Source organism: Lepidochelys olivacea, assembly GCF_965140295.1.
Source record: "Lepidochelys olivacea isolate rLepOli2 genome assembly, chromosome: 6".
NCBI classification, from domain to species: Eukaryota; Metazoa; Chordata; order Testudines; family Cheloniidae; genus Lepidochelys; species Lepidochelys olivacea.
Window position 1 is genome coordinate 69,308,969 of NC_140416.1, and position 13,260 is coordinate 69,322,228.

Consider the following 13,260-nt stretch of genomic DNA (forward strand, 5'->3'; position numbering starts at 1 on the left):
TAGAAAACTGTAAAAACCATTAGAGTGCTCACAAATGACTTAAAGGAATACTGCCCTATTCCTGTACACTACAATTAGCTGATCCAGTCTTAAGTGTTGCTATGGGACTTGTACTACAAGAGTAATGTGGCTTGGTACACTTTAGAAGAATTTGGAGAACTCTATCTGTGGCTAGAATATCCGCACTTCCTTTCCTTTTTAATTCCAAAACTCCAGACTAGAAATGCCAGACCTCTGTCCAAGTTTGTGGAAACATATAAAATGTTGTATAACAGCAACTTCGTACCTATAATGGTAACACCTTTGTTTAAATAAACTCTATTGGTTATGCAAATAATGTTGCTGACTTCTGTTGAACTGATCAATATTTGAACGTTGTTTTAAATATTGTTATATTCAAGTTACATGGAAAAGTACTATAGAGAAGCCGATGAAGGATTTTTCTGTGGTAGGGACATTTCCTTTTTTGCTGCGAATGGTATTAGAGAAGACATGAGTCACTATTTTGAGATGGAGCCACAAAAATGCATCTTGTTTTTTTTCAACTTATTTACTATCAGACCCAGAAATCTCTGGTGGAAATAGATGAGTGTCAAATTTTTGATTATTTCTGCGATTAGACTTAATCGCAAATGTAAATAATAAGATGCATGGTTCGCCATTAAAGAAATGATGTGTACTCAGTTGACATAGTACTTGCTTGCTTTGATGCTAAAACTGTAAAATGAGTAAAGAAATTGCAATGTATTATAATAAAAATACTTTACTTGAGCAATTGGTGCTGCTGCTAGTGCTGATCACTGGTGACCCCTGCATTTAAGCATTCCTAAGGATCTGTATGCTAAGGCCCTGTTTTGCACAGAGAGGAAGTTTCTTCATTAATTTCTGCATAAAATTGCTGCAGCCATCACCAAATTATGCCTCTCCTTAAGGAGGTTTTTATGGTCTGTAATCCTGACACAACTAACTACTGCATCCAACATCCATCTGGAGGGGAAACTTTGATAAAGGTGCATGTGCCAAAGGGCCAGTAGCAGCGTTTCATAGATTCAGAGATTTTCAAGCCAGAGGGGACCATTAGGTCATCTAGTCTGATCTCCTGTATATCACCACAGAATTTCATCCAGCTATCCTGGTACTGAGCCAAGTAACAATTTGTGTTGGACTAAAATGATATTTCTGGATGGCATCCACGCTTGATTTGGAAACATCAAAAGCTGGAAAATCTATCACTTCCTGTGATCATTTGTTCCAATGGTTGATCACCCACACTGTTAAAATTTTGTGCCTAATTCTAATGTCAATTTGTCTGGCTTCAGCTTCCAGCCTGTGATAAATAAAGGGGGGTAGCTCCCTTTGATGGACACCCAGCCAGCCAGTTACTATAAAATCCCTCTCGGTAGCTGTTCTTTACTTGCTTTACCTGTAACGGGTTAAAAAGTCCCCAAGGTAAAGAAAAAAAAATGGGCACCTGACCGAAAGAGCCAATGGGAAGGTAGAACTTTTTAAAACTGGGAAAGAAACTTTCCTTTTGTCTGTTGCTCCCTGAGCTGAAGAGACAGGGCAGCAGGAATGCTGTGTAAAGTTTGAACCAGACATGATCATAAATCATCAGATCATGCCTAGAACTACTTAGCTGAACTCCAAATGTGCAAGTAGATCAGAATGTTTAGCTAGATGCGATTAGGGTTATTTCTTATTGGCTTGTGGACCCCTCTGTGCTAAACCCAGATGCTTTTCTTTGCTTGCAACCTTTAAGCTGAACCCCCAAGAAAGCTATTTTGGGTGCTTGATTTTTGGAATTGCTCTTTTAAAATCTAGCAAAAGCCTAAGTTCCAGATATATGTCCTTTCTTTTTTTTTAAATAAAATTTACCTTTCTTAAGAACAGGATTGGATTTTTGGTGTCCTAAGAGGTTTGTGCATGTTGTTTGATTAGCTGGTAGCCACAGCTTGTTTCCTTTCTCAGCTCTTCCCTGGAGGGGAGGTGAAAGGGCTTGAGGGTACCCCACAGGGAGGAATTCCCAAGTGCTCCTTCCTGGGTCCAAGGGTTGGGTTTTTTTTTAATTTGGGTGGTGGCAGCGTTTACAAAGCCAAGGTCAGAGAAAAGCTGTATCCTTGGGAGTTTAATACAAGCCTGGAGTGGCCAGTATTAATTTTTAAAATCCTTGCAGGCCCCACTTCTGCACTTGGAGCGACAGCCTTGACACAGCCATTTTCTGCTAGATTTATGAGCCTTTCAGTACCCAGTATTTTGTCCACTGAAAACTACTGTATGCTGTAATCAAGTCATGTCTCAACTTTTTTTTTGGAAAAGCTAAGCAGATTGAGCTCTTTCACTCTCTCATGCAAGGTCTTTTCTGCAGCCCTCACATCATTTTTGTGGCTCTTTTCTTTGCCCTTTACAATTTTTCAACACCCTTTTAAGATATGGATGCCAGAACTGGATGCAATAGTCTAGTGTCGATCTCACCAAGGCCATAAACAGAGGTAAAAATCACATCCTGCTCCTACTCCTTACTTCCATTTATACATCCAAGGATCACATTCACCCTTTTTGCCACAGCTTTGCGCTGGGAGCTCTTGTTCAGTTGCTTGTCTCCTTCATTAATGATTTGGTTAATGGAATGGAGTGTATACTTATAAAATTTGCAGATGACACCGAGCTGGAAGGGTTTGCAAACACTTTGGAGGCCAGGATTAGAATTCAAAATGACCTTGACAAAGTGGAGAATTGGTTTGAAATTAGCAAGATGAAATTTAGTAAAGAAAAGTGAAACGTACTACACTTGGGAAGGAAAAATCAGACCCACAAATGGGGAATAACTGGCTAGGCAGTAGTACTACAGAAAACAATCTCAGGGTTACAGTGGATCACAGACTGAATATGAGTCAATGTGATGCAGTTGCAAAAAAGACTAGAATCTTTCTGAGAGATATTAACAAGTAATGTCGTATGCAAGACATAATTGTTCTGCTCTTCTCCGCACTGGTGTGATCTCAACTGGAATACTGTGTCCAGTTTTGGGCACCACATTTTAAGAAGATGTGGACAAATTGGAGAGAATTTAGAGGAAAGCAATAAAAATGATATAAGGTTGAGAAAGCCTGCCCTAAGAGGAAAGGTTTTAAAAAACAGGCATGTTTAGTCTTGTGAAAAGAAGATTGGGGGGGACTTGATAAAGACTTCACCATCTTCATTATAATCTTTAAGATGCTTGGTCTGTTGTTCTCCAAGTCCACCAAACGTAGGAGTAGTAGTAATGGGCATAATCTGAACCAAAGGAGGTTTCGGTTAGATATTAGGGAATAACTTCCTTAGTATAAGGTAGTTAAGCTCTTGAAGAGACTAATAAGAGAGGGTGTGGAATCCCCATCATTGGAGGTTTTTAAAAACAGGTAGACAAACACTTGTCTAGGTATACTTGGTGCTGCCTCTGCTCAGGGAGATGGGAAGACGACTCTGGAGGTCCCTTCCAGGCCTACATTGCTGTGATGCTAAATCCTTTTCAGAGTCAGTGCTTCTCAGGACACAGTCCCTCCTTCGGCCGGTATGGCCTGCATTCCTTGTTCCCAGATGTGTTAAAACATACTTTATTTGAATGCAGATCACTTTGAAGGACTGCTTTGTCCTCATCATTATTTACCACTCCTCCAATCCTTGTGCCAGCCACAGATTTGATCAGCAGTGATTTTATATTTATTTCCTGGTTGTTGGTGAAAATGTTGAATAGCATTGGGCCTAGTATTGATCCTTTCAGACCTCACTAGAAACACACATGCTCAATGATAACTCCCCACTGGCAACTGCTTTTTGAGACCTCTCACTTACCCATTTCTTAATCCATTTAACATGTGCTTTGTTGATATTATACTGTTCTAACTTTTTAAACCAGAATGTCATGTGGTATTAAGTCAAATGCCTTACAAAACCCTAAGTATTTTATATCTATTCTGTAGAGGTTCTTATGCTGAGCTTATCCGTATCTGAGCACCTTCTGAGCATTAATGCACCTTCCAGTAGTGCATTAAGCAGTGTGACTACACATCTGTCATATGGTGCTTGTTCTCTCATCCTCTACCCAGGGATAGAAGCATGTGTAGTGGAGTGTCTTGTTTTGGCAGGGTTTTAGCTTTATCTTAACTATTTAAATATGCATATTGCTGTGTGTGTGTTAGAGAAGGCACGGTCAAAGAAGTGAGCCTTGCACTTGGAGCAGAAGGTGGTGAGGTTTGTGATTGTCCTTACTTCCTGGGGGAGTTTATTGCACAGTAAGGGACCAGCCCCCCAGAAAGCTCTGTCTACTGCCCAGACAAACTTTACCTTTATTGTAGAGAGTGCCACTGTGCCTGAGGAGTGGAGTTGTTGACCACGTCTTTGTTCCGGAATTTAAGAAATCTTTACAAGAGCCTGGGCTCGGGCCATTCCATGCCTTGAAAATAAGGATGATACTTTGAACTTTATTTGAAATTCTGTGTGAAGCCAGTATAGAGAGCAGAGGACAGGTGTGACGTGTTCGTGGCAACCTATGTTGCTGAGGAGATGTGCTCTAGCAGTCTGTAGTAGATGAAGTTTACTAAATTCTGATGGTTTCATGCCCAGGTGCAGCACAGTGTTTTCAGCCGACCGAGAGGTAACGAAGGTGTGAATAATTTAGACCAGGTTATCGTCCACCAGGGTATGAGAAAGTATCATAGCCAACCAGGGATAGCAGAAAGTATTACTCTTGGCTTCCGCTATGTGAGAGCTTAGCATCAGCAAGGAATCCAAGGGTACTGTTCTATTAATTTAGATGGAATATATGGGCCCAGAGAGTCAAAGTGTTAACGTGACCCTCTCTCTATCTGACATTAAGCAGTTATAAACAAGGTTGAGGGTTGGTACACAGAGACCTCAGTCAGCTTAGTGCCATGAGAAACACACCATTAAAAAAAAGGAGTACTTGTGGCACCTTAGAGACTAACAAATTTATTTGAGCATAAGCTTTCGTGAGCTACCGCTCACTTCATCGGATGCATTCTGTAGCTCACGAAAGCTAAATTGGTCAGTCTCTAAGGTGCCACAAGTCCTCCTTTTCTTTTTGCGAATACAGACTAACATGGCTGCTACTCTGAAACACACCATTAAAACCTTTTTTTCCTTTATTTAAAGAAAAAGAAGGAAAACCAGTTAAAGCATTTGTCAGTCTCTTGGATGGGATTAACGATGGTGATAATTGTTGTTTTTGGGAAACAGGGAATAAGTTAGTTGAAATGGACTAGAGCTGTTGTTATTTCTGTAGCCTGACCTCATTTTCTAAAAGCTCAGACAAAACACACACAAAAGGGGAAAGAAAAGAACAGCAAAGATAAAATATGCAGCTTCTGTCTCTGGTATTGATTCTCACTTGCAACCTCACTGTTAGAGAAATACAGACTTGGCACACAGTCTTATTAGCCACTCCAAAACCTGGGAAACTTGTACCAACACTGCGTTGTTTAGGGAATTGCTTTTATCTGATTCTCTGGTCATGAATCTACAGCAGTATTGCAAAATAAGCAGTCTTGGCCAACTAAGCCAGGCTCTTATTAGACAGAAGGGAAAAGGAGAAGGATAGGAAAGAAAAGGTGGGGAAGGAAAAGGACACATGGGGGAGGGGGGATGTGTGTGACAAAGCCTCACATCCTAGGTTAGAGTTAGCCAGAGCCAGTGGAGGTCTCAGCAAACCAGACATTCTTCAACAAATCGGTCTCTCTGCCTCCTGCATGAAGTCCATGTTTCACTTATGGACACAAAAACATCTTTGTGCCGAGACAAATTTCAGGATCTATCAAATCTAAATATTACCTGTTCTGCTATACAGGTCAGAAGCTCGGACAAATAGGGTTCTATTGTACCTGTTTTTATTTTTTCACAAAATGCAAAAACTAAAGATTCTCTTAAAAAATGCAAATTCCGTGTTTTTCCAGGGCAAACGGATTTCTAGGATCCCTGATTATCAATAATTGTAAAACAAGCAACAATAACTAATTTAGAGTCGTCCCCCCCCCGACACACACACCTTTTACCGGTTTCAGAGTAACAGCCGTGTTAGTCTGTATTCGCAAAAAGAAAAGGAGTACTTGTGGCACCTTAGAGACTAACCAATTTATTTTCGTGAGCTTTCGTGAGCTACAGCTCAGGAAGTGAGCTGTAGCTCACAAAAGCTTATGCTCTAATAAATTGGTTAGTCTCTAAGGTGCCACAAGTACACTTTTTACCCACTCTATTCCTCCTGAAGAGGTGATAACCCATCATGTGAAATGTCCCACCAGGTTTCAGTATTGCCAATTGTATATATTTTTCTCATCAATGAGAGTTTCTTATTCCTCTCCGTTGTTAACCAGACTCCTAGCGTTGGTATGTAAGCAACTGAAAAATGTCTTCTCTTCACATGTTTTGTCACATCAGTTCAATTTGTTTGTGATGTCTTGAGTTTTAGTTTTGTACAGCATTTGTCTCCCTAGCACCTCCTCTTGTGTTTGTAGCTCAATGCCCTCCTAGCTGCTCCAACTAGTCTCCTACAGAGAAGGTTAGCCCCCAATCTGTGAGATGCCAGCCATCCCATATGTACAGCCCCCACTCCCACTGGAATGTGGCCCAATGTTCCACAAAACCCACACCTTCAGCCTCACACCAGCTGTGCAGCCAACAGTTTACCTCCTGTATTTTCTGCCTTCTCTTGCTCATTGGATTGGAAGGATCTCTGATGAGATCACTTGGACTTTCCTTTTCTTCCACTCCCTTCCAAGGTGCCTGAGGTCTTCTCTAATTTGAACTGTTCCATGTGATGCTGTGTCATTGGCTCCAATGTGTATCATCATAAGTGGACAGACAACTTCATGATCTTGTCTAGTCCTTCAGTTACCTCTCATATTTTCATGCCAGGGATACAGCACACTGTCTTATTGTCCCTGTGTCCCTTGCTGAATTCTGTCCTTTCTTCTTAATATTGAGTTATCAGTGATGATTGTTTGTATTCTTATGATGGTTGATGAACTTCACTTGGTTGCTGCTCATTTCATACCATAAGAACACCCATCAGGTATGTCCCTGGTAGCTTTTTCCATTCCTCTAGAGACAGGTTCTTCTGTAGCTGACTGCTGAGCTTTGACACTTCTAGAGAAGTTGAAATGACTCTTGGCTCTCTTTCTCTCTTGTTACAAACCACTTGTCCACTTTGGTTTCTACTCTCTCCAGTTGTCTTATTGCTGAGCCATCCCCTTGTGGCATCTGACAGTGATTTCCCAATCTGATTGTCCAAGAAGTCTTCACTGTCTCAGATGCTGTACAATATTTCAAATTATGCTTCCAGACAATGTGTTTTCTCCTCCACTACAGCCACCAGCTTGCATTTCAAACACCAGAAATCTGTTCCGTCTTCTGACGGAAAGTAAAACATAGCACATCCAAGGTGGATCACAGCAGTTGCTCTCTTCTAAGCCATATCTGCTCTCTGGTGTAGAGCCAAACCTAAAACAGGAATCCCACTCCTCCCTACGCTCCCACCAAAACTCATCCAGGATACCATACCCATTCGCCTGGCAACTGACATATACCAAACCTCACTTCTCAGCTCCTGCCCTCACAAACAGGGAGGGAATAACCACTCAAATTTCAAAAACTGGTTCTGTTCAAAGCCCCACAAATCACAGCAACAAGGCCCTCACTGAGACACAAACAGACCCATATCACTTGGCCAGTTCAGTACCCCCAGCCCAGCCACACCACCCTCCCAAAGAACAACCAACCAACAGATGGAACAAATACAACATGCACCAAGTCCCTCTACCTGCATGAGCCACAGCTTCATCCTCCGACTCCCCTGTTTACTGTGCCTGTTGCCTAGCTAACGGGTGTGTATGTGTTTGAGGTTAGGGGGAGGAGGGCTGGTGACATGGGCCACAATTTTTTGCAAAGAAGAAGTTCCAAATAAGGGAGTTCCAATGTCTCAGCTACAGCAGAACAGTTCAATGGTTGTGCTGACCTGAGACTTAATTTATCACATACAGCCAGTCAAAACCCAGTTCAGTCACCATTTACAATATGGAAGTGGGGTGGTGGCATAACAGGTGACAGCATATTGCTCATAAACAAAGCTTTGGTCAGTAAGTGGCATGACCCAGTCCTTCAGAGCAGTCTGAGGTGCGCAGGGATGTGTCACTTGGGGTGACCGAGACTTATTTAATCACATACTGCCACTCAGATCCCAGCTCCTCATTTGATTATTTAGTTAATAAGTAATTAAGGAATTAGCCATTTAATTTTTATCACATTAGCTTACTGTAAGATTCAATTTTTAGAAATTTAATTGATTTAAAAAATATAATTTGAATAAATCTTTTGAATAAGGAACAGGGAACTCTGAGTAAAGAGCTGCTACCACAAATAAGGAACTGGGAAAAGGAACCAACTTCAGCCTCCTCCTCCAGTGGAGTCTATTAATCTGTCACTGTGTTACACACATCTCCCTCTGATACACTCAGCTTTGTTTTGCACTGTCTCTTTGTTGAGATTTTAAATACTTGGAACAGCAACAGCTCTCAGCTCTTACAACATGAGAGAGAGAGAGGGCGCAAGCGGTGAAAGTAAACAATCCCCTGCTCAAAGGATATTGTTCTGACTTATGTATGTGATGCTCATTATACAGTGCACTGTGAACCAGGAGTCAGCATCAGCCAGTGCATCTTGAGCTACAGAGCACTCACCAATGGTTGCAAAGTGACTCTCTTCCCTACGCCCCAATGTTGGAGGGTGAAAGGGTTGGGGGAAGAGATTGTGCCTGTTACCTTGGACCAGTAAAGGGTTCCAGGGTCTTTTGGAATTCTTATTCCCTGGCCTTCTGAATTCACATAAGAATTTAGTTACTCAGAAATTGTTCTCTACAGAAAAAACAGTGGAGAGCTCTGTTCCAGGCACTTCTAGGACTAGCTAGATACACTAGACAACACTGGGCTGCTTTGAATGAGTGCCTTTTTCAGGAATAACAATGTGGATGTGATTTTTTTAACCTATTAAGCGAAGTGTGAAGTTGCCAAGACACGGTGCGTGAATGACTGCTGCCTAATTTATGCATCTAATTACTAGGACTGAATACAGAAATCAGGTAAATTGAAAATGGGAATCAGGTAACGTTGGCCATTTGCACACACAAGCACAGTAACATGTTTTCAAAAGGGTTACAACTCAAGGCATATATCTAGACAGGGAATATTTAGACAGAAAAGTCACATTTCAGAGCAGCTGTTACCAGTTTCTAAAAGCAAGCTATTTACAAGGTTTCTAATAGAATTCCCACCAGCCTAGTCCGGAAACCTTATTGGACATAGTTTCTGGTTGATGGTGTTGTATTAATGAGTTGCTCATTTGCTTCCACTAGGAGGGAGGGAAACCTCTCCAGAAGAGTCCAGGAGACATGGGTTTCACCATGACTGGACGGGAACGCTCAGAATACGTGCGATGGAAAAAAGAACGAGATCAGATCGACCTTGAGAGGCTAGCGCGCCACAAGAACGCAAAGGGCGAATGGCGACGGGCTTGGGATGTAGAAAAGTCAGAGCACATGTAGGTCATCTACACCCCTGAGGTGCCTAGCATGCTACAGGCCCTATTACGGTGAATGATAAGTTCTATATTCTGATGGGACATTGTGAGCTGGTAAACTGTGAAACACTAAATCCCAGGGGCTGATCAGCATGGGTTCTACAGGGACTCTGAGAGCTGTAGAGGGGGTTGAATCACATCCCATTCTCACTACCTCTATAGAGGGGTTGACCCCCAGCTAATTCCACTGGTCCTCCACAACTTCAGGCATATGGGACTGATGGAGGTAGGAAGAAGCTGGGGCTGTTCCAAAAGGGACAGTTGGGCAAATCCGCTTTGATATTTCAAACCTTGTCATCCAGTCGTCATGATTTCTCCTTTTCATTTCCATAAAAAGCCAGCCCCAGCTACATCACCCGTACCTTATAAAGTAACCTCCTTCAGACATTCTAGTGTGCTCTCTGTCATGGGCAGGGCCATCCTGTGTCAGTTCAATGACTAGCACGGTATACAGTACTGTGGGATGACTCTCATCATGGTATTGCAGAGTAATGAGGTAGCTTCCCTTCATTTACATTCTGCCTCTTTAGCAACCCAGCTGAAATGCACTGGCCAGGTGGCGTTTAGGAGTGGAACACATTGCACACACTGGCCCAAGGGCTTTGGAATAGGGCTCGTTACATGCACTGGATTGAATGTTCGTACCATTATATGTTCTAGACAGAGGGGTTTGCCGGTACCAGACTCATATTGTGTACTGTACAGAGCGCTTTTATGAGACAGGTATGCGGGATGGTCCTTTGGTTACGTGCTAGAACTGTCAGCTGGAAGATCTCAGTTCTGTGCCCAGCTCTACCACAAACTTCCCATGTGATCTTGAGAAAGTCACTTAAAGCCTGCTTTTTTAGAGATGCATTGGGAGTTGTGGGTTTATAGCACCTCTGAAACTATGGCTGTTAACCTTTCTGTACCTCACTTTACCCATTTGTAAAACAGGGATAATACTCACCTAGCTCACAGCTGGTTGGTGAGGCTCCATTTATTAACATTGGTAAAGTACTTAGAGATTCTCAAACAGAAGGTGCTATGAAAGTGCATAAAGTTAATGCTTATTACTTTATTTATTATATGTAGTAGGTGGAGAGCTTCTGGGGGTGGAACTGTGTGCACAGAGCAGAAAGCTTTTGGCAAGAAAGCTCCCACAGAGAAGTTTTGACGAATTTTTACCATTCACTATTTCAGCAGTTGCCCTATATACGCTGTAGAAAACCATATGATAAATTAATTTATCATGCACCCATGACAATTTCACCTGTACTCTGCTCACTGTTCCATCTCCCTGGGACTTGCTGTAATGTTCCAAATCACCAAACAGCTTCCAATAGGCTCCCACTTTTTTAAAATAAAAGTCTCCCTGCCAGGATCAAAGAGATGGGTAGCACATTTGTTACATTTTAACCCCTGGATGAGTTGGAGAGCTCTTTTTACCTCTAAGATTTCAGTCGTTATGTTATTTCAGTTATCTTGTGAAACTGTAATGTTATTGGAGTCATGGTACAATACTTGCCTAGGTAAGATGGAGGTCTTTAAAATGAAACAATTAAAAACAAACCCCTCAATCTGCCATAGATTTGTTTCCTCTGTCTCCCCCCAGATGTGGAACTTCCACCCCAAAAATTACCCTGGCTTGGCACCCAATTAATATTCAGACAGGTCAATAATAGTTTTTTTATATATAAAGATATCACAGCTTTAATGTCCAGTATTTCGCAGTTATATGGGCATAGAATTGGGTACTTTATACCAATGGAAAGGGGAAATTCCCAACTTCCTAACTGGAGGCACCACCAGGAGGAGTCCACGATATTGTGATCTTTTAAGTTTATTGTCAGAGACAGACTATTGAACTAGATGGGCCACTTCTCTAGTATGACAAATCCTGTGTTCCTAGAGAAAAACAATTTTAGGTCATTTTTAGTAGTTTGCGTGGCTCCCCCCCTTCACCTTGCATAATTGGACTCATGGTAACAAGGGCACCTGGCTTTACAGGTGGATACAAAAAATAATCCTGATTAAAAAATCCAAAAGAGTCCTAAAATAGTTTCCCTGTGGCATATACAGAATACAAGATGGTCTGTTCTGGTATGAAAGCTTTAGAAGGTCTCCTTTGGGGTAAGTAACGTGCGCAGTAAAATGTGCCTTTAGAAGGTCTCCTTTGTGGTGAAAGTATATGTGACTGGTGGATATGGCTTCTCTAGGAGCATTTCAGTACTTCAGTGTAGCTACTCACTACAGTGACGGGCAGGGTTCTCAGAGGCTCATAGACTTTAAGGTCTGTCAGCGTAGTTAATCCACCTTCGCAAGAGAGGGAAGCTAGGTCAACAGAAGAATTAGGGGGAGAGGTCATCTTAATTATGCCACTCAGGTGTGGATTTTTCATACCTCTGAGCAACACAGCTGGGTTGACTTCACTTTTGAGTGTAGACCTGCCTCCTGCTTATTGAAGTGAGTGGGTTTGTATCTGACAATGCCCTGTTTTTTCCTGCAGGTTTGAGGAGGACTTTAGTAAGGATGGGGAGCCAGTCTTGGATAATCTCAGCAGTAAGAAAGGTGAGGAAGGGACACACCGGTCCTATTTTGACATTTGTTAGCCATGAACATGTGGCTCACTGGTCCACGTCAGGTGTGAAAGATCCAGTCGTGGGATACTTTGCTTTCCATCAGGCCTGAACAGAAATGGTTCTAAAATCAGCATATAAGTCTCAGCACTCTCTGTTTTGCAGAGTGCTCAGTGGATCTGAATTGTGTGTGTACTGTCACTACTCTCCATTCCCCAGAGTGCAGCCGTGACTAATTCAATAACTTGGGCCCAGATCCTCAATGGGAGTTGAGCACCGAAATGCCTTTGAGGATCTAGGCCTTGCACTCTCTGCTATTTATGATGTTATAGTATTTAGAGAAGCTTAGAACTGGCTCCTTTCCCAAGCGCTGGTTTCACAAGGAGTCAGATTGCAAAGCTCTCCTGCAGCTCATCATCTGTGCTCCCAGGGGCACATGCCAGGTTCTTAATTAGGATAAATCCACCACAGTTCCCATTCTCAGGAGATGTACCGAGGGAGTGAGGCTTTGCTGCTAGAACACATCACATGAACAACATGCTCTCCATTGTGCTTTCACTATATAACCCTACTGCTTTTTTGTGTGTGCTGTGCCCATTCAGGGGGAAGAAACGCCAGGAAATTCCAGCACAGGTCCTTTCCTTTTGAAGGGAGAGGTGAGTAGTGCCTGTGAATGGCCTTAAATTGAACTACTGGGCACTCGCTCTCATTACACCATGCTGCAGTCCGGGGTCTCACATACACTGACCAGTGAGGGAGTTCTATGCAGGTGGGAGTTGGGGCTGGAGTACCGTCTCAATAGTGGACACGTTGGATATAAGGAGACCTGGGAATATAAGGTCCATGCATGCTTCAGGTTGCATTTTCCTAGTGGCTGCCTCCTTTAGCCATGTTCCCTACCCCGCTCAAGAATGGGACTGACACCTGCAGAAGGATCCTGGGGGGCAGTGTGGTAGCTAAATGACACTGAACTGAAACAGAGATAATGGGGGGTTGTGGTCAGGGGGAATTTTGGCTTTGCAGCTTTATATTTTCCTCCCCTCCCACACAGCCCCCTTCTGTAGGAAATACATTCACAAAC

At 42.5% G+C, this 13,260-nt stretch overlaps 1 protein-coding gene across 5 annotated transcripts in view; it reads left to right on the forward strand.

Annotated features, from left to right (window-relative positions):
* CCDC9B (coiled-coil domain containing 9B) overlaps window positions 1-13,260 on the forward strand; it is a 152,571-nt gene that overhangs the window by 100,163 nt on the left and 39,148 nt on the right. For all 5 annotated transcript variants that reach the window (XM_084630649.1, XM_084630651.1, XM_084630647.1 and 2 more), the window contains 3 exons: window positions 9,398-9,582; window positions 12,110-12,171; window positions 12,782-12,835. In XM_084630649.1, coding sequence (XP_084486775.1) covers window positions 9,398-9,582; window positions 12,110-12,171; window positions 12,782-12,835 — 301 coding nt within the window. The remainder of the gene's footprint in view (window positions 1-9,397; window positions 9,583-12,109; window positions 12,172-12,781; window positions 12,836-13,260) is intronic.